At 34.7% G+C, this 26,840-nt stretch overlaps 1 protein-coding gene across 13 annotated transcripts; it reads left to right on the top strand.

The window, feature by feature from the left end:
• Nucleotides 1–25,607, top strand: POLI (DNA polymerase iota). 13 transcript variants are annotated; one of them, XM_081078459.1, is made up of 11 exons: nucleotides 61–168; nucleotides 689–744; nucleotides 1,567–1,689; nucleotides 3,848–4,012; nucleotides 6,968–7,120; nucleotides 9,288–9,524; nucleotides 11,281–11,459; nucleotides 12,288–12,379; nucleotides 14,725–14,855; nucleotides 19,790–19,995; nucleotides 21,879–25,607. In XM_081078459.1, exons 2-11 carry the CDS (start codon nucleotides 732–734, stop codon nucleotides 22,698–22,700), a joined length of 2,121 nt encoding a protein of 706 aa, XP_080934585.1. In that variant the 5' UTR covers nucleotides 61–168; nucleotides 689–731; the 3' UTR covers nucleotides 22,701–25,607. The 13 variants fall into 13 exon arrangements, with proteins under 13 accessions (XP_080934578.1, XP_080934590.1, XP_080934587.1 ...); XM_081078452.1 differs by lacking the exon at nucleotides 689–744 and having other exon boundaries at nucleotides 1–168; XM_081078463.1 differs by lacking the exon at nucleotides 689–744 and having other exon boundaries at nucleotides 38–168; nucleotides 1,482–1,689.
• The last annotated feature ends 1,233 nt before the right edge of the window (nucleotides 25,608–26,840 follow it).

The following is a 26,840-nucleotide window of genomic DNA, read 5'->3' as shown; positions in this document are numbered from 1 at the left end:
CTGCGGTCGGCCGCGGCGGGATGGAGAAGCTGGGGGCGGAGCTAGCGGAGGAAGGCCTCCGCGACGAGGAAGAGGACGCAGCTCGCGCCATGGAGCGGGAGGAGGCGGGGGCGGCGGTCGGCTCGTGGGGTGCGCCGGTGCCTGAGGAGCCTGGCCGCCTCCCTTGGTGTAAATGAGGAGGGCGGGGCGGGCGAACGCCCGGGGCGGTGGCGGCGGCCGTTGGGGTGCGACCGTCCCCGCCTCGCGTGGTTCCTTTCGTCTTCCGGGCTCAGCCCAGAGGGCTGCCCTTCGCTGCCTGTTTTGGGCGAAGGACCCCGAGAGGGGTGGCTGCGCCTAGTGGGAGCAGGGTGGGCGCGTCACTCCGGCAGTCGAAGGTGCATTCGTAATCCCGCTACCAGCTTAGTGAAAGCCAAGGAGGCCCCCGAGCGCGCGGTGGTTGCAGAAGTGGAGAACCTCGTCCACGTGTTAGGGTCGGGGCCTGGCCTGAGCCGGCGCTGCGGGGCCTGGCTCGCGCGGGGCCGAGGGCGAGGCAGGTCCGCAGTGGCCTCGCCGGCGACCCGCTCCCAGCCTCGGCTCCTCCTGGCTTGTACCGCCGTCCGGGGCCCGGGGCCAGCGCGCGCCTTCCCTGCCTTTTTTTTTTTTCTTTTTTTCTCCTTTTAAATTTTTAAATTTTGGATTACACTTTTAGATTTACAGAAGTTGCAGAGATAGTTTTTCCTAGCGTTAATAGCATGCGTCAGCATGGTGCGTATGTCAAAACTAAGAAATTAACCTTGGCATGACATTATTAACAAAAAGTACAAGCTTTGGCCACGTTTTATCATTTTTTTTCCCCCACGATAAATGTTTCTGTTCCAGGATCCAGACCAGAATATCACCGCATGTAACCTGCCTTGTTTTCAAACTGGTTTTAAGGGCTGAAATCTCGTCTGTTTGATCCTCTCCCGCCCAATTCTCCATGACACGATCTGTTTTAAAAATCCAAAAAATATTTACTCATAGTTTCAATTTAGCGAGTATCTATTGATAGCCTATTATATGCCAGGCACTGTTACAGGGATTCAGCACTGAGCCAGATAATCCTGTTTTCATATGGGAGCTAAGTATAATCCTGCCTTGTGCAGTTTTACATTTATGAATTCTTGAAATCTAAGGATATGCCACTTAGAATAATTTTTAAGTTGGTTTAAATCAGCATTTACATTTTTCTGCTTCTTCCAATTTACTCTAAGTTTTACTCTAAACTTCCAAGTGGTAGGATTACCCACTGCATCTTCCAGTGCGGATCAGGATTTCTTTCCATCAAATTTATTACTATCTTGAGAAAAATACAGTTCACAAAGAAATGCTAAGTAAGTAAACAGGACTGAAGACCCTGCTGTAGATGGAGTTGCTCTCATGTCTGTCATTTTAAGATGCTTTGACAGATACAATAAATCCAGGAAAAAACTTTTAAAATCACTTTGCCCTCTTTTTCTCAGTTACCGTGTTTTAAGGAACAACCAGTTGCTCAGGTGATAATCAGCTTGGATATGTGTTTGTATTTCTTTGCATATTGTGCATCAGTTCACGATCAAGTGGTGCCAGCAGGAAGCTCTTCACCCAGAGTTGTAGTACACGTGGATCTGGATTGCTTTTACGCACAAGTAGAAATGATCTCAAATCCGGAACTAAAGGGCAAACCTTTAGGTAATTATGGACGTTGATAATATGTTCATTGTATAAAAGGATTAGCTACTCATTTATTAATGTTTATTGTGTCCTGATTTATTTATTAAGAAAAATTTTTGAAGCAGTTCTTAAGGTGCTTTACAGACAGAATCTTTGCTTCCCTACCAGGTGTAAACTTTATGAACTTCATTTAATAAATAGTGAATTTGACACAATATAAACAAATGAATAGATGAACAGAAAGACCATAATAAACTTAGTCTTTTTCTCAGTGATTGAAATTTTACATTCCTTTTATCTCAGAAACAACCTCTTTTGTTAACATTTTAATAGACGATTTCGTCTATCCTCCCCCCCCTTTTTTTTTAAGATTTTTTTTTATTGGGGAAGGGGAACAGGACTTTATTGGGGAACGGTGTGTACTTCCAGGACTTTTGTCCAAGTCAAGTTGTTGTCCTTTCAGTCTTAGCTGTGGAGGGAGCAGGTCAGCTCCAGGTCCAGTTGCGGTTGCTAGTTGCAGGGGGCGCTGCCCACCATCCCTTGCAGGACTCCAGTTGTTGAACCAGCAACCTTGTGGTTGAGAGCCCACTGGCCCATGTGGGAATCCAACTGGCAGCCTTTGGAGTAAGGAGCACGGAGTTATCCTCCCCTTTTTGAAATTAACTCTTGATTTGTGACAAAATAGTTGGATTTTGAACAGAACCCTAAGTATTCAGGGATATAGAGCAAGCTTTCCATAAAAACACAAGTATAAATAAAAAGCAAAGAAATTCTACACTGATAATTTACTTTTAGAATGTTGCCTTGTTTTAACTTTATTATATCATAAATTGAAAAACTAAATTTCCAAAAATTTATTTTACATGTGTAGTAAGGATTTAAAGAGCAATTTTGGTTCACTTGCTGCTACCCTTATTCCTAGTTTGTTTTTGGTAAATCCGAATTCAACCTAATTTAGTTGATTTACTAAAGAACCAAGTTTTTGGTATGCTAAGGTCAGTTTAGGATCTTTAAACTTTCCTAAGTGTGTCAAGGAGTTAGGATTAGGGGACCTAAATTTTCTCCTAAAAGCATTTCAGTTAGTTGCATTGTAACACATGATGCTTAATAGAAAGATACTGTGTAGTTAAGACAGGAATGAATGATTTGGGGAAGTGAGGGATGTAATGTTGAAAGTTTCTAGGAGAAAGCAAAATAGTTTTTCATTAATACTTAAATACATGACTACTTAACTTGGGCTGGTGACATATTAGTGTGAGTCCATATAATTTAGTTCTGCAATTAAAAACTACTTTTTTGGTTAAGGGAGTTACCAATCTGATTTTGTAAATAGTTCACTGATGAATCTTAAGGGGGCATTATCTGACACATCAAAGATCTTTGTGTGAAATGTTTCTTTGTCTTGTTTATAGTATCAAAATTTAAGAAACAGTTATCTTCCATTAGGGGAATGGACATAATCCTTTTTTCCCCCACATGTTTGTGTTTTACAAGTTTTAGATAGACGTTACTTTTACAGTAGTAAAATCAACTTGTGTAAAGAGGAAAGCTAATTTTAGCAATCTTAAGCCACCAGTAAACTAGCATTTTTATACAGTCTGTAGATGATAATAATTTAATTATTTTGATAAGGAGGAGTCCCCATAATGCCATTTCACTGTCTGATCTTTTCTGCAGATGACTAGGAAGAATGATTCAATATTTAGAACATTTATTGAAGGGAGATCCTGATGATTGCTGTAGGTTGGCACTTAGAACATTGCTTTATGTTCATTGGACAGTTACTCAGAAGATAAGAGATTTTTCTAGCAGTAACAATTGTACTCAGTTGTTTTCATCTGCTTTATTTTTTGGTGAAACATAGGCTAGAGTTACATATAGAGTTAATTCAATATAAATTTGGTTTTGTCTGAAAAAAATTCTAGAAGGATTTTATTTGTATGTTTTTATGCTGAAGACTCCATAAAATATATTGATTTATGGTAATTTCTGTTTAATTTTACTTTATAGAGCTTTGATGAATGGAGGCTATATTTTTTTAACTGAGATCGACCTTTTTATTTTTATCAAAACATTGCATTACAACTTACAATTGTAATACGGCATCAGTAAACTACATTTTAAGATTTTTTTTCAGTTCTGCTCAGTTTTCTCACAAAATATTTATCTTTTACAGGGGTGCAGCAGAAATATTTGGTGGTTACCTGTAACTATGAAGCAAGGGAACTTGGAGTTAAGAAACTTATGAATGTTAGAGATGCAAAAGAAAAGTGTCCACAGCTGGTATTAGTTAATGGAGAAGACTTGACTCGTTACAGGGAGATGTCATATAAGGTTACAGGTACAGATTTGCAATATGTGTTTAGTATTAATTGTTATATAGGCTGCCTATTCATTACGTGAATCTTTAATAAATGTAAAATGCCATAAGTCAGTACCTTTTTGCTAATAACTTTATTTTGGGTCTTGCCCATTTTTTAAAAAAAATTTACATGAGGATGACTTTATATGTTATAAGAAATGTTGACCAAAAAAGTGTAAAGTTGGAAGGAATTTGAAGTCTGTTGTGACTGTGTGCCATGTGAATATGAGAAAAAAATGTAAAACAAAATTTAAAAGTGAGAAAATGGGAAGATATACCAAAGAAAGCCAAATATTTTAAATTTAAATGAATTATGATGAAATATGCTATACTCCCATGCATTAGTGTTAGTTGGGAGAGGCTTCTGTAATGTTTAACATAATTAAAAATTGATTTGTTAAAAACTATTAGCAAAAATAATGGGTATATTACTTTTTAAAATTGTTATATATACTGAATATTATAATGTAGATAAACTCTTCCATACTAAAGTTTGGGTTTGAATCTTAGTGTTTTAGTAAATTGTAGGAAAAATGTAAATGTGTGTACTCGAAGATTGCAAATATATAGTTTAAAAAATGTATAAGGATTAGCCTTTATCTTTTCTGCTACTGTTTTTATTTGTTCTTTTATTATTTGTAGCAGTTTTCAGATGAAAGTGTTAAATGTCATACATCCAAAAGCTCTTATAAATTAACAAGGAAAAAATCTCAAGAAAAATGGACAAAGGATATGAATGGGCAAATGACTAAAAAGGCAAACACAGTGTCCAACAATTATGTGGAACGAGAAAGTTCAACTTCATTATTGGCTAAGGAAATTTGAATTAGTAAGATGCTATTTTATGTCCATCATATTTGCAAAACAATAATGTGAGAAAAAGTAAAAACAAAGTATTATAGACTTTTAAAAAATCTAGAAACATTTGTTGAAGTTAAAGATACGTATTATATCAAGTGATATAACCTCTGGGAATTTATCTAAAATAAAATCATAAGGAAAAAATGTGTATTGTAGCATGGTTCATGATTGGTAAAAATAGGGAATGAAAACAAATGCTCATCAGGATAAGAATAGCTAAATAAACTGACTTCTCTACATTGGAATATTAAATAGCCATTAAAAAGAATGCATTGGTTCTACCATGTTTCCTGGAAAATAAGACCTAGCCAGACAATCAATTCTAACATGTCTTTTGGAGCAAAAATTAATATAAGACCCGGTCTTACAGTAAAATAAGACCGGGTGTTATGTTATGTTATGTAGACCCAGTCTTATAGTAAAGTACAATGTCCGACGGAAACATGGTACATTTTTGACGCATAAAGATATACCTTGTTGAGTGAGTAAAAGGCAAGATGCTAAAAAGTGTATCACGTTTTCCAGATGTATAAAACAATAGCCCAAACCCCTCTCCCCTGTGTATATATGAACAGGAAGAGAAACATGAGAGGATATGTACTAGGTTTTTAATATTAGTTGCCTTCTGGAGGGGAAGAGACGGTGCTGTAATGGAAGGAAAGGGGACGAAGGGATAGCAGAAAAGACTGTACTCCCAAAGTAGCCTTGTGCATCTATGCAAAATTGTATGTGTGTCTGAATATTAAGAAGTTAACTTTTTATGGGCACATAAAGTTTACACAGAAGAGGTTATATAATACCTAAGAGTTGTGCATCTTGCCTTTGTTCTTGGTGGTCTTTCATATCATTCATACAGTCCTTCCTTATTCTTTTTAATGCCTGCACAGTATTCTCTTGTATTTTGTTCCATACTTATTTAACCAGTCCTCTAGTGATATGAAGATAACATGTCCCACTTTATGCCTATTATCCCTACGTAATTATTAATAGCTCCTTTTATTCAAAAAAAAAGTCTGTTTTGAATGATAAATCATATAGTTTCTCTGATAGTGATGGATTATTAGGCTGGTACCAACTTTTTTCTCTTACAAATATATGCTTCAGTAAACATTTCATGTACAAATTTTGGCATACTTTTATGGGGATATCCATAAGGTAAGTTCCTAGAGGTTAACTGCTAAATCAAAAGTAATTTGCATTTAAATTTTTGAATACTGCTATATGTTGTACGTGAGGTTGTCCTGACATATTGCTAGTATGTATGAGAGTGTTAGATATTCTCATATTGTAAAGATTTTGCCTGATAGGTGAAAAAAATTGTGTTTTTCTCCATCCAGCTGGTATCAATAGGTGATTCAGAGAGAAGTGAAAATTCTTCTCAGTGATTTCAAAGTTGTTAGTCTTAATCCTAAAAATGAAAATTGATACCACTCTTGAATTTATATCAAATCTTGGTTCAGTTCAATTTAGTAAATGTTTGACGTAAGGACTAGGTATTATGCTAGATGCTGGACATTCAAATACACATAAGTCATGGTCCATCTCTACCGTTAAAGAATAAGCTGGGGAATGGCTAATCAAAATAGAGAATTGCGGTATATTTTGAAAATTAAGTGACTTCTCATTTTGACTCAATAGTAATTGGAAGTTATAAATTTTGTTTTGTTTTGCCTTTAAAAATTCCTATGGAAAATAGAGTATATTATTTTTACTTTTCTAGGCAGATTATAATTTATTCTTTGACACACTGTTCAAGATTATAATTAACTATAAGCATTGATATTTAATGTGCTGTAGATTATAGGTATAGGAGATTGAGCTAAATGTATTGCTATGAAAATTTGCCCAGGGAATGTCAATTTTGGACTTACTTTGTTGTAAAAATATTGACTTTACTCAAAATGTGGGCGGAAAAAATTAAAAATCCCTCTAACCTGAGGACTTTATTAAATATGTTGTGGAAATGTAAATATATGCAAAACCTTTAACAACATATTTGATGTAAACATAAAATAGTAAATTCATTCTAGTTATAACTTGTTACATCTGTACTCCAATATTATTTAAATTTAGAGTTGTTGGAAGAATTTAGTCCACTTGTTGAGAGACTTGGATTTGATGAAAATTTTGTGGATCTAACAGAAATGGTTGAGAAGAGACTACAGCAGCTTCACAGTGATGAGCTTTCAGCGCTGACCGTGTCGGGTCATGTATACAATAATCAGTGTAAGTGGGTTCGTATTCATTCTATTTAGTAACTTTAAAGTACATACATTTCTTAATGTTCAGAGAGTTCAATGAGTTGACTTTCTGAAAGATTTTTGGCTTTCGTTGGAGGCATAGCCATATTTCAGTCATCCGTCTAAGATGATGAAAATTAGGTGTTGCTCATGTAGCTCAATGCTCTGTGCACTTTTCATTTCTCTGACAGAGACTGTGCATTACCATTTTTACACTTGATCTTAGCCAAAAGGCCGATAAGTGATTACATTACCATTTTTAAGAGCTGTACCTCTTTGGGTCATCCTTAAGTTACAGGAGTTGGCTTGATAATACCATGTTTCCCCCAAAATAAGACCAGGTCTTATATTAATTTTTGCTCCAAAAGACACATTAGGACTTACGTTCATGGGATGTTATCCTGAAAAATCATGCTAGGGCTTATTTTCCGGTTAGGTCTTATTTTCAGGTAAACAGTACGCTTTTTAGAATAATTTTTGATTGTCCTAAAATTATATTTAAGCAAAATTTTGAAGTAGCCTAAATTTGCCTTTGTTGCCTCTTTTACTTGTTCCCATCTATTCCCCCAAAACCCTAATGTTGCCCCTTGACTTCCTGTGTTACCGCTTATGGAATCTTGTGTAGGCTTACGTGACATCTTTTGCAAGCCCATATTTAATTAATTCAGATAATCTTTGCCAACTCTTAGTGAGAAAGCAGAATGGTTCATCTCTTTCACTTATTAAAATATAAAGAACTGATGGTATTTCCAGAGATTTTGCATTTGAAAATACGCTGCAATAAGCTCTACTAAATATCCAATTAGACTTTTAAACGTCTTGTGATGCTGCTTGTGACTTCCACATTGTACCACATAGAAGACAAGCTACTCTGCTTTTGTGTAATACTTGCCCTGATGTTCTTGCTCCTGAGTCTCAACATGTGCTTCCTCTTATCCTCCTTTTGTGACAGCTGTTGATTAATCTCCCTTTTAGTTTCCACCTCCCTAATATTAAAGAAAGGGGGGAAAGCTATGGTTCTCTTTTAGACATGAACTTTACCTGTTTCTTTTGTACCTGTGCGCTTATCACTTACAAAGGCCAAGTAGCAAGATTCCTAATGCGTCTATGTAATTTTAAAGCAAACTCAGACTTCATTAGTTAAAACATATTACAGAGAGCTAGATTTCATACCCTAAAAAGAAAATGTCTAATTCTTCACGACTTCTTTCTCCTCCACACAAGATTTTGTTAAAAAGAAATGTTTTAAACCTACAGAAAAGTTGACAGAATATTATAATGAGAACACTCATTATGCCCTTCCTTGTAGGTACATCTGTTGTTATCATTTTTTCACATTTGCTTTATTTTATTTTCTGTTTAATTGATTGGTTCAGTGATCGGTGAGCCATTTAAAAATAAATTGCGGGCATCATGACATTTCATTTGTCAATAGTCCTAAGAAAAAGGACTGTCTGATATAACTTATACTACTTTCACACCTAAGAAAATTTTGTTTGTATATAATGTATCTACGCTTTTCATAAAAGATCTCTTAAATATGTACAGATCTAGAATTATTTTCAGTAGCACATAAAGCTACTACATAAAGTTTAGATTCAGAGCTTTAAAACTGTAACATTGGCTTTCTTATTAATGTAATACATTTACATTTATGCCTATTTACAGGCAAACATGAGGAAAAGTTTTACTAATATCAGGAATTTTTTGTGACAATTCACTTTTCATAATCATTCCCATTATGTATTCACTATCACAGGCCCTTGGAATTCACTCCATCTGTAGTTACTTTGTTTCCCCGAAAATAATACTTAGCCAGACCATCAGCTCTAATGGGTCTTTTGGAGTAAAAATTATTATAAGACCCGGTCTTATATAAGTATAATAAGTAAAATAAGTTATAGTAAGATAAGACCAGTCTTATATTAATTTTTGCTCCAAAAGACGCATTGGAGCTGATGGTCTGACTAGGTATTATTTTTGGGGAAACACGGTGTTTACAGAATTCCCGTGAACATAACAAGTTAGGTGGGTTGCAGGGTGGTGGTGTGTGTGGATTCAGGTTAAATAAGCCCTGTACCCTTTTTGCACTCATTTGTTAAAAAAAAAAAAGATTTTGTGGTGACTTTTAATGACATTGGCTGTTTTTGTAGCTATAAACCTGCATGACACCTTGCACCTCAGACTACTTGTTGGATCTCAGATTGCAGCAGAGATGCGAGAAGCCATGTATAATCAGCTGGGTCTCACTGGCTGTGCTGGAGTGGCTTCTAATAAATTATTGGCAAAATTAGTTTCTGGCGTCTTTAAACCAAATCAACAAACAGTCTTATTACCTGAAAGTTCTCAAGATCTCATTCATAGTTTGAACCACATAAAGGAAATGCCTGGTAAGTAAAATTGGATATATATTGTTTTTATTGTATTTTTTTATTTTAAAAATTATAGATACATATAATAAATTCTTAGAAACTGTGTACTTGGAGAAAACCAAAAAAACCTAATTTTTTTGGAGGAAATCTATATTAGGAAATATATGAAAAGTACTTTTCTAGTTTCACTTATTTTGTATAGTTTGAAAGTCATTACCTGGAAGCATATGCTCTTTTATTTCCAGTTCCTGGTTCATATATTTATATTGTACATTGCATCTTGAGAGTAGAGTTGGTCTTTTACTAACTATTTTGGGTTTACATATAAAACATTAGGGCTGCACAAGACCTTCCAAAGCATCTAGGACAAAGTTTTTATTTTAAAGATGAGGAAACTTATTTTCTCATGGTGTTCAGTGATCTAATCAGGTCCTGGGGCAAGTTTGTATCTTTGAAGATGAAATATGTTTTTATAGACCATCAATAATCAATATGTGAAACTTCATTTCTGTGACATTGCTGAGGAATAAGACATTGTAATAGAATTCTGTGGAAGTGAATTTTTAAGACAACTGAAACTTTATGTATAATATCATGTCATCTGCAATAATGACTGTTTTGCTCTTCCTTTCCCATTTGGTTGCCTTTTATTTCTTTTTCTTGTCTGATTGCTGTGGCTAGGACTTCTAGTACTATGTTGAATAAAAGTGGTAAAACCGGACATCTTTGTCTTGTTCCTGATCTTAAGGGGAATGCTTTTAGCTTTTCCCTATTGAGTATGATATTAGCTGTGGGTTTGTCATATATGACCTTTATTATGTTGATATATATTCCCTCTATTTCAACTTTGCTGAGAGTTTTTATCATAAACGAATGCTGGATTTTGTCAAATGCTTTTCCTACATCTATGAATATGACTGTATGATTTTTGTTTCATTTTGTTTATATGGTGTATCATGTTAATTGATTAGCAGATATTGAACCAACCTTGTATACCAGGACTAAATCCCACTTGATCATTGTGTTTGATCTTTTTAATGTATTGCCAAATTCGGTTTGCTAATACTTTGTTGACGATTTTGCATCTATGTTCATTAGAGATATTGGCCCTCTTCTCTTTTTGTAATGTCTTTGTCTGGCTTGGGGATCAGGGTAATGTTGGCCTCGTAAAACGAGCTTGGGAGCCTTGCCTCCTCTTGAATTTTTCTAATAGTTTGAGGAGAATTGGTGTTAATTCTTTTTTGAGTGTTTGGTAAAATTCACCAGTGAAGCCATCTCGTCTGACTTTTGTTTGTTGGGAGCTTATTGATTACTGATTCAATTTCATTAGTAGTAATTGGTCAGCTCAGATTTTCTGTTTTTGTTGATGCAGCCTTGGAAGATTATATGCTTCTAGGAATTTAACCATTTCTTCCAGATTATCCAATTTGTTGGCATATGTGACAGTCTTTCTTTACATGAATAATAACCATGACTCTTAAATACTTCCACAGTGTTATATAACAGATGGTAAAAATTTAATTTTATCAAGACAGAATTTATTGGTTGCCTCTATATTCATTATATTATACTAGGGCTGTTAGGTTTTCAAAGTGGTTCATATAACTCAGAGGCCTTGAGCAGAAGAAGAACAACCTAATTCTCAAAGTTTGATCTTAGCAAAATATTAATTATGAAGTTTAAAGACATGGTTGATATGTTTATAATCTTTTTATCTAGCTTTATTTGAAGGAGAAAAACTGTTGTAACACTATGTACATTTCTTTTTGTTTAGGTATTGGCTATAAAACTACCAAACGTCTTGAAGCCTTGGGTGTCAGTAGTGTGCATGATCTTCAAACTTTTCCATCCAAAACATTAGAAAAGGAATTAGGACTCTCAGTTGCTCAGCGTATTCAGAAGCTCAGTTTTGGAGAGGATAACTCTCCTGTAACACCCTCTGGACTACCTCAGGTGCATGCTAATGATGTTTATTTTAATTGAGTAGTGGCTGTCACATTATTTAAGATAAAGATTTCTAGTTTTAATACTATGGTTTTACTATTCTAGTTTGCTTATTGGGTTAGTACATGATCCCTTTCCTATGAGATGGCTAATTTATATGAGATTAATAAATATTCTTAAATTCAATCTAAGAATTAGCACTTAACTCTGAAGTTAGCCTCTTCGATTGAATACTACTTAATTTTAATAGCCTGTATTACATATATAAGGCAAAATATTTTAATTTTTTAAAAGTCTTGTTTTTAGGGTTGTCTAGCAATTTATAAAATGGAGAAAGGTATAATCATCCAGTTCACATTGATTGATTTTCTTTCCTGTGTGACAGGCACTTTTATTAAGTGCTTTATATACATTAGCCCATTATCTTCACATCAAACCTTCAAGGTAGGTAGTTCTATTGTTTGTTTGTATCTTTTCCCTCCTTTTCTCCCTCTCCCCCCCCCTTTTTTTTAAGATGAGGATACTGTACTTTAGGAATGTTAAATAAGTTAGTGCCCAAGGTTAAACTTTCAAGTCTTAGGAGATAACGAGCCTTGCTGTCATTGTAGCGAAGCTTAGAGTTGGTACTAGAGCTTTATAATTTTCTTGACTTCCAATGCACTTTATAGTGGAGTATAGTAACTTGCAGATAAAAAGAGTTAATACAAAGGTGAACTAAATGGCTCAAAGCAGAAGAGGTAAAATTAGTAAAGAATGTGTTGATTTATTTGACATATATATTGATAACTGGATATGCTTCTTTGGGTTTACAATCCTTTATTTGTGCTTCTTTGGTAGTCCTTTAGTGAAGAAGACTCGTTTAAAAAATGTTCATCAGAAGTCGAAGCTAAAAATAAGATCGAAGAGTTACTTGCTAGTCTTTTGAACAGGTGATTTTCTACTTTGCCATATCATCCTATATCTTCTGTATGTAGTATATGGAAAGAATACTTGATGTTCTATCTTGGAATTCACAAATTAACTGGAGATTAAACAGTGTAAAGATAGATCATTTATCACTGAATTTCTCTACATTATAAACTATTGCAAAGATGCTCTTAACTAAATTTAATCTGTCTGGTTCCATTGGTTTTTAGTAACATTGTGGTTATATAGCTACTGACATTTACCTAAGGAGGTTTTATGGATAACTCTAGAATCCCTATACCTATAAATTTGTGATGGTTGAGGATAGGAAATTATTAAGAGCAACAATGATAGAGAAAGCAGAAGAAGCCTTATATCTCCTTTGCCTCAGACATGAAAGAAAATGGAGTCAGACAAAAGAATAGCTAAGTGGGGCTGTGTTTGTGAGCAGGGAGGACAGTTGTGGGTGTGTGCAGGGTTACTGGTCTATAAGTACATGAAAAATGTCAACTGGAATTATGAGTGTACAAATAGCATAAACTAAACAAGGCATTTAGTTTTCTCATGCTCCTTTGCCATCATATATCTATTTCTCAATACTCTATGGAAGAGTATTATTTCTTTTCCTCCCATTTCTTTGATTTTTCAAAATGGAATGTCAGGGGTCTAACAGTTTTGGGTAGTTGTGCTTCTGTAATGATGCTAAATGATGGCTATGCTAACTGTGACTAGAGAAAAAAGGTTTTCAGATGACTCTTCAGTCTCAGAAAACTGATGAAGTGAAATTTCCTATGACTTGCTGTGCCATGAAGTGTGGTTCTCATGCCTTGAGCAGAGCCCTGCATTTCATCATTTGCTGCATGCATCTGGGGCTGACTATAGGACCCAGCTCCAGTGATATGACTCAGGCTGGTCTCATGATATGCTAGTGAAACTGGGTCACCTGCTTTGTTTCTGCTAGATGTAAGACTGTTGTGAAAGGCCTGGCCATTGGAAACAGTTCTGCACATAGAAAAACCACGCAATTAAATTTTGTAGGTTCTCTCATTTGAAGAATCAACCCAGAAATGAGACTGCTGTACACGTGTGAAATAACTATTAACTATTTATCCTTATCTCTGCTTGCCATTCCCTCTTCTATATCATGGACCCTTATTTCAGTGATTGAGATGTAATACCACCTAAGTGACTGGCAAAAGAATAATTGCGTGTGTAGGAGTGTATTTTCTTTCTAGAGTATCTGATGATTAATACTATAGGTATGTAAGAGGAACAAAATCTTCTAATTTTTTAAAACGTCTTCTAGACACTAATTTAAGATTGCTTAGAATACAACCTTTTGTCTAGCATGTTTTAATTAGTTATAGAAACCAAATCATGCTCTTTGAATTGCATGATGACCGAATAGAACAAGTTTAAGTGGAAGACATTTAAACTAGTAACTTGTTTACAGGAACCATTTAAGATAGTCATCATAGCAAAGCAGCGACCAAGAAATTTTTTGATAAAGCAGTAAGAGAAAAAATTATTTACCCAAAAAAATCTAAATTTTCCTACTTGAAATCTTCGATTTGAGTATGTTTAACAATGTACGATATTTGTATTTTATATTTGTGATTTTAAATGCATTGTCATACATATAAAAAGGAAAGTGTTATTCTGTAATGATATATTTTATCTGGTAATTAGATTGTCTGCTTTTTAAGTAAATTATCATTAAAACTTGTTTTCAACACTAAAAGCAACACCATTTGGATATAACAGTTTTTAAGATGCGTGTATATGGACTTATCTCCCCAAATATAGTATATAATTGATCTTTCAAGTTATTACTCTAATACGTCACATAATGGTGATATTATTACTGGCTCCCTGGATGTTTTTTTGGGAGTGCTCTTTGACAAAGGTACTCTCATTAAATTTTTTTTCTTTTTGTAATCTTATATTTTAAACAAATGTGTAAAAATCTTGTCATTTTTCATGTCTGCTTCTGTCAGTGAATAATTCTCTCAGTTTCTTAAATTTCATGCTGATTTTAATATGTTGCTTTTAGTTATATTTTGGACTTGGATTATAAAATGGCTTGTTATAATTATATTTTATTTCTGTTCTTTTTTCGATAGCACTGTCTTCTAAGGCCTGAATGCTGTACATTTGAAATTTCAGATCTTTAGTGCATAGACGTTGTAAAATTTATTTGGGTTATTCAGGGACCTATATTGCTTACTGCCTAATTATCAACTGTATTAATAATTGTTATAGTTAGTAATCTGTCACCTTTAGATAAATGAGGTATATAAGACAACTTAAAAAATCTTTTGGTAATACTTTTTCTAGTTGCTTGTGTCCTCTGTCTCTTTATTTTTAGAGTATGCCAAGATGGAAGGAAGCCACATACAGTAAGATTAATAATCCGTCGGTATTCATCTGAGAAGCACTTTGGCCGTGAGAGCCGTCAGTGCCCTATTCCATCCCACATAATTCACAAGTTAGGGACAGGTATGGGCTAATTTACTAATAATTTAATTGGCAAGTTAAACTCTTTAAAAAGCAAACTTTGAATTAGAAATATGATCCAAAGATGGAGGGTCTTCACAGGGAGTTAGTGAGCTATTGAATATCTTCATTCCATCAAAAATTTTCACTAGAAAACTTTGTTGTTGTTTTTTTAATAGATTATAAAAGTAAAGACTCAGTTAAGAATGTTTCCCAAGTTCAGAGAAAACAAAAGTATAATTATATGGCATGAGATAACTTCTTTATGGGCATTTAGAGTGTTTCCATTTTTTTGGCTATTACGAAAAATGATGCTGTGAACACTTGCTGGCAAGTCAGTGGGTGCATATATGCTTTTGTTTGTCTTGGGTTGATTACAAGGAGTGGAACCGCTGGCTTGTATGATAAGTTGAACTCTAAGAAACTGCCAAACTGTTTTCCAAAGTAGGTGTAACAATTTACATTCTCACCAACAATGTATGAGGGTTCCTGTTTTTTCATATTCTCGCCTACGTTGGATATTGTCAGGTTTTTTTTATGATAGTCATTCTTGTGGTTGTGTATGCATGGTGGTATTTCATTGTGTTTGTTTTTTCTTTTATGGATAGTGCTTTTGGTGTCATATCTAAACTTTACCTGACCCAAAGGTCACAGATATTTCCCCCATGCTTTCTTTAGAAATTTTAAAGTTTTAAGCTTGACACTTAGATTCACTTTGAGCAATTTTTATGTGTGGAGTAAGGTAAGGGTCTTAGTTCATTCTTTTGCACGTGGGTATCCAGTTGTTCCAGCAGATTTGTTGAAAAGACTATTCTTTCCCTCATCAAATTGTCATGGCACCTTTGTCAAAAACTAATTGACCATAATGTAAGGATTTATTTCTTGACATTCTTATTCCATTAATCTGTGTTTATCCATATACCAATTCCAGCTTGTCTTGATACTTTGTTGTAAATTTTGAAATTAGGTAATGTAAATTCTCCAGATTTATTTTTTTCAAAATCTTTTTGGCTATTCATTATCCTGGGATTTTGTTTCTATAAAGACTTGAAAATAAGAATTTGATTTCTTAATTTGTTATACGTTTATTCACATTTTCTACTTATTTTGAGTCAGTTTTGGTAATTTGTATCTTCTAGGAATGTATACATTTCATCCAAGTTGTCTAATTTGTTGTCATTAAGTTGTGAATATTTCCTTATAATTCTTCTAATTTTTGTAAGGTCTGTAGTGATGTTCGTCTTTCATACATGATTTTGGTGATTTGTGTGTTCTCTTTTTTCTTTTATCATTCTAGCAAATGTTTTATCAGTTTTATTGATCTTTTCTAAGAGCCAGCTTTTGTAATTTTTTTCTCCATTGTTTTTATACTTTGTTTTTTACTTCTGCTCTGATCTTTATTGTCTTCTTTCTATCCTCTTTAGGTTTAATTTGCTATTTCCCCCTTATTTCTTATGATGGAAGCTTATGTTATTATTTTATACTTTTTTTCTAATTATTCAAGTTTAAAATTACACATTTCCTTTTAAGAGTGCTTTAGCTGTATGCCATAAATTTTGTTGTATTTCTTTTTCATTGAGGTTAAAACAGTTTCAAATATCCCATGTGATTTCTTCTTTGATCCTAAATTTATGTAGAAACTTGTTGCTTAATTTCCAGATATTAGGTGATTTCCACATTTCTTTCTGTTGTTCATTTCTACTTTAATTTCATGTTGATCAGAGAATGTAATTTGAGTAATTTAAATCCTTTAAATTTATTGAGCCAATTTTATTGTCTAGCATTTGGTCTATCCTGGAGAATGTTCCATTCGCATTTGAAAAGAAGAGTTAAGCAACACTATCAAACCATTTTACTTAACTAAAATTTATGAAATAGTCGACCAAAATAATATTTTTGAATGATGTTTCTCTGGATATATAGTTCTTGACTGTTTTTTTTCCCATACTTTGAATATACCATTCTATTGCCATCTGGTTTCCATTATTTCTGACGAGAAGTCAGCTGTTAATGGTTTTATCAGTCTCCTTCCAATCAGGAGAGAATAACCAAATAGAAATTTGAACTGGGAAAGTTTAACATAATGATTAAACTGTGATAGGGGATTGACTATAAAGGTGTAAAGGGCTGAGGAAAAAAAAGTACCCAAGAAAGGACAAACTTGGAAAGAGGAGTTTCCCTACCCTTCAAAGAGAAGGTGTGGCTGCCGAACACTGGATGATGCAATAATCCTTTGAGGTACCTGGCCCGTAGTTGGTTCATGGTTACTGGGCAAAGAGAAAACTACCCACTGATCCATGGATGAACTGAGGCTGGTTGATGGGCACATAGGCGGAGTTGGATATTGGGAGTTTGCTCACGGGCAGAGTAGTGCATGAGCTAGGATATGCAGTGGCCATGTTGGGAGGGCTTCTGGTAACAGCAGTCTAAGATGCCTGCAAGCTGAGGCTGGTAATGCTAGTTATGCTGAAGTAATCTATATTCTTCTGCTAGCACATAGTTGGAGGATATGGTCCCTGCATAGGAAGAGCTGGAGGAAACAACTGTCTGGGGTGTAGGCAAGTCAAGGCTGTTAGGTGGGTGTGCAGAATGAGTCGGGGCACTGTTTATGGCACTGGCCTGGTGTGTGCCCTGTTTGAATTGGTGGTGCCATGATAACGTGGTCATTAGGCTTGGGCTGGGGTTTGAGGTTGCTGAGAGACTGAGTGTGCCACATGTGTGGTGTGGCAGAGCATTATTGGATGTCCCCACACATATGTACTGCAAACAGACCGTGTAATGGGAGCAAGAAAAAGTAAATAACAGTACATTGGAAAAGGAAGAGAAGCTCTCTTTCTCCTTTAATGGTCTCCTGAGTGCTTACTCTGACAAAACTTGTTCCATGGAAAAAAATTTAAGGAGCCTGACTCATTATCACGGAGCAGGTACTGAAGGGTGAATTTGGAGCTGAGAGGCAATTTGTTAGTAGGCATAATGTATTCTTGTTCTCGTTTATGGGATGAGTCATTTATCTCTGTCTTGTATAGCAGTTTGTGATACGTCTGAGTGTGGAATCTCTTTGTGTTTATCCTACTTGGGATTTATTGAGCTTTTTGATTCTGTAGAATAATTTTTGTAATGAAATTTACAGAGGTTTTGGCTCTTATTTCTTTAAATATTCTGTCTTTCCCTTTTTCTTTCCTCTCCTTCTGGGACTTCCATTACACATATGTTGATATGTTTAAAAATGTTAGGGATCGCTGGTTAGCTCAGTTGGTTAGAGCGTGGTGCTGATAGCACCAAGGTTGCCGGTTCGATCCCCACATGGGCCACTGTGAGTTGCGCTCTTCTTAAAAAAAATAAAGAAAATGAAAATGTTCTACAGGTGTGTGTAGTTCTTTTTTCTTTTCAGATCAGATAATTTCTATTAAGCTGTCAAGTTTTCTCATTGATCTGTCATCTCAAAATGGTGGTTGCCCATTTAGTGATTATGTTTGTTTGGGTTACTATACTTTTTAACTGTAGAGTTTCCTTTTTTTTTGTTTCTTTGTATGTTTGATTCTGTTTCTTTATTGATATTCCCCTTTTCTTGATAGTTATAATATTTTACTTTAATTCTTTAAAGTGGTTTTAATTCTTTGAACATATCTGTAATAGCAACTTTGAAGTCTTTCTAAATCCAACTCAAAGTCAATTTCTATTGATTGCTGTCCCCCCACCCCGAATATCAATCACACTCTCTTGAGTTTCTTACATATATTATAATATTTTTTGGAAAACTGGACATTTTGGATAATGTATTGTAGCAGTTTGGGGTTCTTTTTCCTGTGGGTATTTTTTTCTTTTGTTTCGCAACTTGTCTGGACTTAAGCTGCAGAATATACCTTCCCTATGATGTGTTGCCCTGATTTCTCTGCTCAGCTTTTTCTTTTTTTGATTTAAATTTTTTTATTTTAGCTTCTGAGGAGGTTATGCCTGTGTCTGCATAGTTTAGTGGTTAGCCAATGATTAATCAAAGGTTTTGCTCAAATGCAAGAGCCTGGAAGGCTTCTGCCTTTTATTAGTAGATAATGTGCATGGGTTGGAGAACACTTTAAAAATTTAGGTGATCTCAAGTCTGCCTTGGCTTTTATTTTCTGCTAGGCCCTCTTGCATCTCTGTTGTATGCTTGCTGCCATTCCAGTCAGAGATATGTGGAGAGCTTTGGGCCCTCTTTGCCCTCCCCTTCATGTTCGTGCATCCTCCCAGCCAGCTGGGATTGTGAGGGCTGTTTATCTAGTCCCTCTCTGGGTTTTTCATTTCCAGACCTCCTGGTTAAATTTATGGTTGGTTCCTGATCTTTCATTCACCCCAATGCATGAAACTGCGGCATCATGCTAGAGAGCTGTGCGATTTCTCCATTTGTTTCCTACCAAGTTTGTTCATTTTCCTGGCAACGCTGCTGGGTATGAGCTTTTGCCCTCTGCCTCAAATCAGGTCTGTCCTTTCTGGCAGCAAAGCTGCTGGCTTTCACAGCCAGCCTCACCCTGGTAGAACTACTGTACCAGCTGAGCTGTGTGAAGGGAGATTTGTAACCCCAGACAATAAGGCTGCTGTCTCCCACTTTGTTACTTAAATTCTAGCAGCTTTTCATAAATCAGTGCTTCTCATTTTATTTGCCTTTGGTTCACTTTCAGATCCTCAAAATGGTTGCTTTTGACAGTTTTGTTCAGTGTTATGGGGGAAATTTTCTGATACCATCATTCTACCATAACCAGAAATCCCATATTTCAAACCTTTGGAAAACTTTTACTCATTTGGCATTTAGTACTAATGTTGAGATTTCCCAGATACACATACATACTGTTGAGATGTCCCAGTGATATCTATTTAGGATTTTATTTTAAATTAGATTAAGCTTCTAATATTAATTATGATATAATGTGTTTAGATATTGTCTTCTTAAACACTTTATTTAGGAAATTATGATGTGATGACACCAATGGTTGATTTACTTATGAAACTTTTTCGAAATATGGTGAATGTGAAGATGCCATTTCATCTAACACTTTTAAGTGTGTGTTTCTGCAATCTCAAAGCACGAAGTACTACTAAGAAAGGGACTATTGATTATTATTTAACACCATCATTATCAACAACTTCACACTCTGGCAAGCGCACTTTTGTAAGTACACTGTTACTGAATTTGTGTGTTTAAATTACAAATCTAAATTTGTGTTTAACTGATAGAATTTAGAGATTCTCTTGGGTGATACTGTTGGAGTGACTTACATGTGTATATTGTGTTTCCCTGAAAATAAGACCTAGCTGGATCATCAGCTCTAATGTGTCTTTTGGAGCAAAAACTAATATAAGACTGGTCTTGTAATATGTTATATAATACTATATAATACCCAGTATTATATTAATTATATTAATTATATTATATTATGCCTGGTCTTACATTATAGTAAAATAAGACCAGGTTTTATATTAATTTTTGCTCCAAAAGATGCATTAGAGCTGATGGGCCGACTAGGTCTTCTTTTGGGGGAAACACGGTAATTCCTGTCATATTATGGTTGCTATTAAATATTTGTACTGTGATCTGAGAAGAAAACATAAGCATCAGTGGATAAAAGAGAAAACCATTATGGAGATTCCCTGTTTTAGAGGTATTGAACTATTTTATAGTGGTATACAGGAATATGATGATAAGCTCATAAATATGAAAATATTTCCAGATATTATAAATCACATCTTTTTGTCTGTTAACTTATAAATTTATAAATAACTACCAGCATCCCCCTCAATGTTTTTGCTAAAATATTTAAGTTTTATTGGTTTTAAAATTAAATTGAATTCTGATAGCAATATTGATAGAATATGACTACTCATTTTACAAATGTAGAAATTAAGAGTGAGGCAGAGGCCAGTCATATGTTCAAATGACTAAAATAAAACCCTGTGTGTGTGGTCATTTGGCAAACTTCTATTTACTAAATGTGAGGTGCTTTAAAAAAATAATCATCTTTTACTAAATTGTCCTTATCTACAATTAACTCTTAATTTATAGTGTTTTTATTATTCTCTTCATTTTTATTGTTTAATCAGTATAATTTTAGAAGTATTTTCATTTACATTTAAGCTTAAAATGGAACAGAATAGTGTTATTAGAGAAATAATGAATTAGTGCCCTCTTCAAATTACTTTTCCCTGAGCCTTTTTAATCCATTTGTTAACTGAAATTTTCAGAGGTGTTTACTTTTTAATTAATCTGTAGAATGAGAATGAAAGGTCCTGAATGTATAGCAGTATTAGAGAGGTAAATATAAGAGAAAGTAACTTGTATATGTCTGACACTCAGTAGGTGCTCAATAAACACAATGGCCCAAATCTCTTCTCCTTTTACTTTTTTTGTAGTTATTATTGTGTTGATGTTTTCTGAAATATATTTGACTGTGTATACATTTTTTATGGTGTTTAAAACTAGAGGGAAAATTTAAGCAAAAAATTTTGCATAAAAATTATGCAAATTAGAATTGAAGGTGTTTTTAAATTTTTATATATATATATATATATATATTTAAAAGAGTGTTATATCTTAATGATGTTGGATTTTTGCCATAGAAGTACTTTTTTTTTCCTGTTAAATGTTACACTTCAGAATAAGGATTTCTAGAAAACCAGCCCTTGATGTATGTATGTATTTAGATAACCTTAGGTGAATCATTTACTTTTTTAGGACTCCATTGTTTTATTCAAAGAATTGGAAGTTTGAATACATGATTGTTAAAACCCTTTCCAGGTCTTCAAATGCATACCTACCTTCTCACTCAGTGCTATCTAGGAAGGAACCTCTTCCTGGAATAGTGGTAAAATCCACACAATAGTGTGAATAATTATGATTGTTACTCATATGTAGTTGCTTGGAACTGGCTAAAAGGATTGAAGTTATTGATTAGGATAGAAACATATTATCAGATAATAGGTACAGTCACACTTCAGCAGCATGAATATTTAAAAGATATTAGATACCTAAATTATTCTGTTATCCTTGTCTTCTAGAAAATGAAAGACACTTATGTGGAGGATTTTTCCAAAGACAAAGAGACAAATTGGGATTTCCTACCAACTGGAAGAATTGAAAGTACAAGAACTGGGGAGTCTCCAGTAGATACTATAAGTTTTTTTAAAGAAAAGGACAGTGATGAATTCCCACTCTGCTCACTTCCTAAGGGTATTGACCAAGAAGTTTTTAAGCAGCTTCCAGTCGATATTCAAGAAGAAATACTTTCTGGAAAATCTGGAGAAAAAATTCAAGGGAAAGGAAGTTTGGGATGTTCATTACATGCCTCTAGAGGAGTATTGTCTTTCTTTTCTACAAAACAAATGCAAGGTAGTCCCTTAAATCCTAGAGATCATTTGTGTAATAGCAAACAGATACCCTCTGTATCTCCCTGTGAACCAGGAACATCAGGGTTAAATAGCAGTTGTTCCTCTTATTCGTCTAGCCAAAAGGATTATTCACATTATTTGGACAGTAGATTAAAAGATGAACGAATGAATCAAGGACCTAAAGAATCTCAAGGATTCCTCTCTTCTAATACAAACTCTGATGTATCTATTTTCCATTCATCTCCAAATTTACAAAGTGAGCAACTTTTCTCCAAAAACCACACTACAGATAACCACAAGAAACTAATAGCAACAGTATATCGTCATGAAAGACTTGCAGAAAATGGAGAGCAGGATTCTACTGATGAGAAAATTACTTTTCCTTCCAACGTTGATCCTGAAGTTTTCTATGAACTACCGGAAGAGGTACAAAAAGAACTGTTGGCTGATTGGAAGAGGACAGGGTCAGATTTCAACACTGGACATAAATAAACATATTCAGGAAAAAAAGGTCTGAAAAGCAAGGGAAAGACCATTGTTCTCAGATTAGCAGTTTATTAAGCTCTTCTAAATTAAACACTAGTAGATATTCAGTAATGTAGAAATACAACACAAAGTGTTCCAAATAAAGCAAGAATAGTTATAAGAAGTAAATTCTGGCACAAAGTATAAAAAATTGATAATAGAAGAAATAATGTAAAATATTACCTTCCTCTTGTTTCTAAAACTATTTTATATTGTTTTTCAATAAAAAGAATATGGTCAGCATTAGTACATTTTCCATAAATTGAGGGGGAAGATATATATGCCTGCACATAAAAAATAGACTAGCCAAATTATTGCTATACTATAGTAAGAACTTTTTTTTTCTGTGAAATATGGAATGGCTCAAGAAATTCAGCCCATTAGGAAACAACCAAATAAGAAATTCTGCTGCCAAGTCACCTATTAAAAATGTAGATATCTTTGACTGAAATACTATGTACCATTTAATAAGTTGATGTTTTAAATACCATAGTGATGTATATTCAATTAATGCCTCTAATTATACCCAGAACCTACCACAATGCCTGCCACACAGAGCATACTCAGTAAATACTGAATAAATGAATTGTGTGGCAGGGGCCAGGTGAGGAGTGGGCAGGGAGGGGAGTGTACGTATCACAGAGAACTAGAAGGAACTCTCCATGCACGTAGATTAAGGGAAGGGTGGACACAGCAGTGCAAGGTGGTGGTCTGTAAGAATGCTAAATAGTGGAAAAAGTCCCTTCTGGCCAGTCTGTAGGGTCTAAAAGCAATGGGTTAGATGTTTTTGCATCTTTTCTACATTTTTGGAGATGAGATTAAGGATGTCATACCCACAACAAATATATAGTTATTAAATTAATGGGACTCCTCTTTCTCTTCCATTGTAATTGCCTCCCATATAAGAATGTGGACATCTTATAATTTGTAAGACGTAGACGATGTTTCTGGAACCCAACAAAGTATCCCTCAGCACTGGTTTGGAGAAATCTTGTTCTCAAGTTTATGACCTTTGCAGATACAGTCTAAAGAAAAGATGATAAAAATAAAGTACACAAACGTGAATAAAGAATAGCTTAAAAATGCTTTCTTCTGGGTAAGAAGTTTGAACTTAGTTTTAGATAACTTGAAATTTGAAAATTTGCTAACTACCAAGGATTTTTAACAGGAAGATTGGGGTTATCAAAAACAATAACTTGGAGCAAGAACATCAGAACTTAATCATGCAAATAGTGCTGTGGATCAAGAACTATAGAATTTTCTACACATAGTATTCTGATAAGGTAGTCAAACTCATAAAAGGAGTATACTACATTTTTAGATAATTCATTAAAAAAAATTTTCAATACTTGTAATTATTTCAGCTAGAAATCATTGGACACCTGGAAATGTTTAAAGGGTTAAGAAAAGTAAGAAAGTAAACAGTTTTGGCCAGTTTAAAGAGAGAATGAAAAATAATGCTTTCTGAAATGAGAATGCAAGGATAAATAGCTTAGTCTTTCAACATTTTTGTGCCTCAGCATCTGTGACCTTAGTCTTTCAACATTTTTGTGCCTCAGCATCTGACTTTTTAGGTTATCTTCTATCTGTGTCTGCTTTTAATAAACTGTTCTCTTTGGTGTCCTACAGATTTATTAATACTATAATGTTTGGAAGTGTGAATTTATTTTTATTTATTTTGGATACATGGTGACATCTTGTATCTTCCAATTCATGTTACTTCTCTAAAATTCATAGCCATTTGCCCTTCAACTATTGCTTCTCTATTTTTCTAGAACTCTTGATTTTACAAATGATTCTTTCTTAATCTATCTGTCATGTCCCTTAATCTGCTGTTTTTCATTATCTTGTTTATCAGTGCTGCATTTTGGCTAATTTCATCAGTTCTGTCTCTTGTTCATTGATTTTTAATTTTTTCCCAGCAATATTTGGTCTACTATTTAAAACACTAATGATGGTTTTAATTTCCGTAATTATATTTTTCGTTTGATTCTTTTTCTAATCTTCCTGTTTGTTCATTACAGTCTCTTATAAGTCTAATTTTTAAAAACTCATAAATATTTTATATTCTATTTCTGATGATTTTAGTACTATTTTAAGTTTCTACAAGTCTAAATTTTTGGATATTGTGTACCATTCTGACTTGTTTCCTTGAGTGTGTGGCTAAATTGAATCCATGGGAAGACAAGACATAAATTGTGAATGCTTTTCTTCAGATATGATTTGCATTTGCTTCCACTGAGTTGATGCCAATCCATTGGTACCATGTTAGCCCCTTCTAGGACCTGAGTGAATGCAGTTGTTTTAGTTTGTCTTAGTTTGAACTGTCTTGATCTAGCTGCTGTCCTTACTTATCTCCAGAGATCAAATGCAGGTCATTGTCAGCATATATCTTCAGGGTAAGTCGTACCTTTCAAACTTGTTTCTTGCTTGATGCTTCCTACTCCTTTCCTGCTTTTGTTTCAGCTCAGTTTTTCCCCCTTTGTGAGTGTAGAGGGATGGGGCCTAGAGATTTCTCTTACATAGTATAACCACGTAATTAATTAAAAAGTCTGTTTTCTCCAGGATCTAGTTTTGTATTGGGAGAATTGCAGCATAACTGTCCCACCATAGTGTAGAAGTGAAGTCTGTTAGGATTTCCTTTTACTATTTTTCCCTTGTTCTGTGCTGTGCTCCTTTCCCATCCTTCTCCCTTTCCTGTCTTCTTTTTTGATTGGCTGTGTTTTCTATTATGTATTTTCCTTCTACTGATTTGAAATTTAAACATTCTATTTTAAGTACTTTTCATTACCATTAAAATTTTAACATGCTTCACATCTAAAAATTGTAAATATCTGTAACCTCTTTCCAAATACAAGGATGTTAACATATACTAATTCTAATCAAATTTCTCTAGTTCTTTATTTTACCTACAAATTGGATATTCTTAGTTTTTTAAATAATCAGTGTTTAGATTTGCCCAAATGTTATTGGCTACCTGTTTGGGTTTTTTTTGTTTTGTTTTGTTTTATTTTGTTTTGCCTCTCAGACATTCCTTCAAAGCAGAATTGTTCTTTCTGAAATTATGTCTTTAGAACTGTAGATTTAGAATTGATTTCTCTTGAGCTATTTTAAGATATTCACTTTTTAAAAAAAAAAATTTTATTGGGGAAGGGGAACAGGACTTTATTGGGGAACAGTGTGCACTTCCAGGACTTTTTCCAAGTCAAGATGTCCTTTCAACCTTAGTTGCGGAGTGCGCAGCTCAGCTCCAGGTCCAGTTGCCGCTGTTAGTTGCAGACCAGCAACCTTGTGGTTGAGTGCCCGCGCTCCAACCAACCGAGCCATCCGGGAGGCAGCTCAGCTCTAGGTCCAGTTGCCGTTGCTAGTTGGAGGGGGTGGAGCCCACCATCTCCTGCAGGACCCGAGGAGCCCAACCGGCAACCTTGTGGTTGAGAGCCCACCGGCCCATGTGGGAATCGAACCGGCAACCCTGTTGCTCAGAGCTTGCACTCTAACCAATTGAGCCATCTGGCCGCCCCTACTATTGGATTTTTAAAAAGTGGTTACTACCGTATATTTGTGCCATAATGGCAATTTCTTTTTGTCTCAGGTTACAAACTTGTACTGTAATAAATTTCACCCCGCATTTGATTTATCTAAAGTAATGTGGATACAGATCTACTGGGGTAGAAAAGTTTGAGACGCTGATAGAATCTTTCCTCTATAGACTTAGCCAGACTACAGTGTTCTTGTTCAGTGTTAGCAACTCTTTGGTGTAACTCCCTAGCGCTGAAATGAATTAGGAGGTATACTCTCCTAACATCTGGATATTTAAGGATACACCAGTTTGGCTTTAGCCTTGACATTCAGGCAAATTCAGTTATTTGGCTTTTGGATAGCTGAATAATCAACTAATTCAATATTTGTGGCATCACTGAAATTGTGTATGAAATAATTACCTGGTTATGTAGGCTACCATCAGATCTAATCAGTGTTAATGATTCCAATCATAAAAATACCGCATTACATTTAGATTATTAGCATCTGAGCATTCACTTTCAAATAGAGGTAAGCATTCTAGATGAAACCAAATAAAATCTCATGAGCTTTCTCAAATAATTCCAT

Source organism: Rhinolophus hipposideros, assembly GCF_964194185.1.
Source record: "Rhinolophus hipposideros genome assembly, chromosome: 17".
Taxonomy (NCBI): Eukaryota; Metazoa; Chordata; class Mammalia; order Chiroptera; family Rhinolophidae; genus Rhinolophus; species Rhinolophus hipposideros.
The sequence above is the reverse complement of the archived record's forward strand: the minus strand, read 5'-3'. Positions and strand labels throughout refer to the sequence as shown.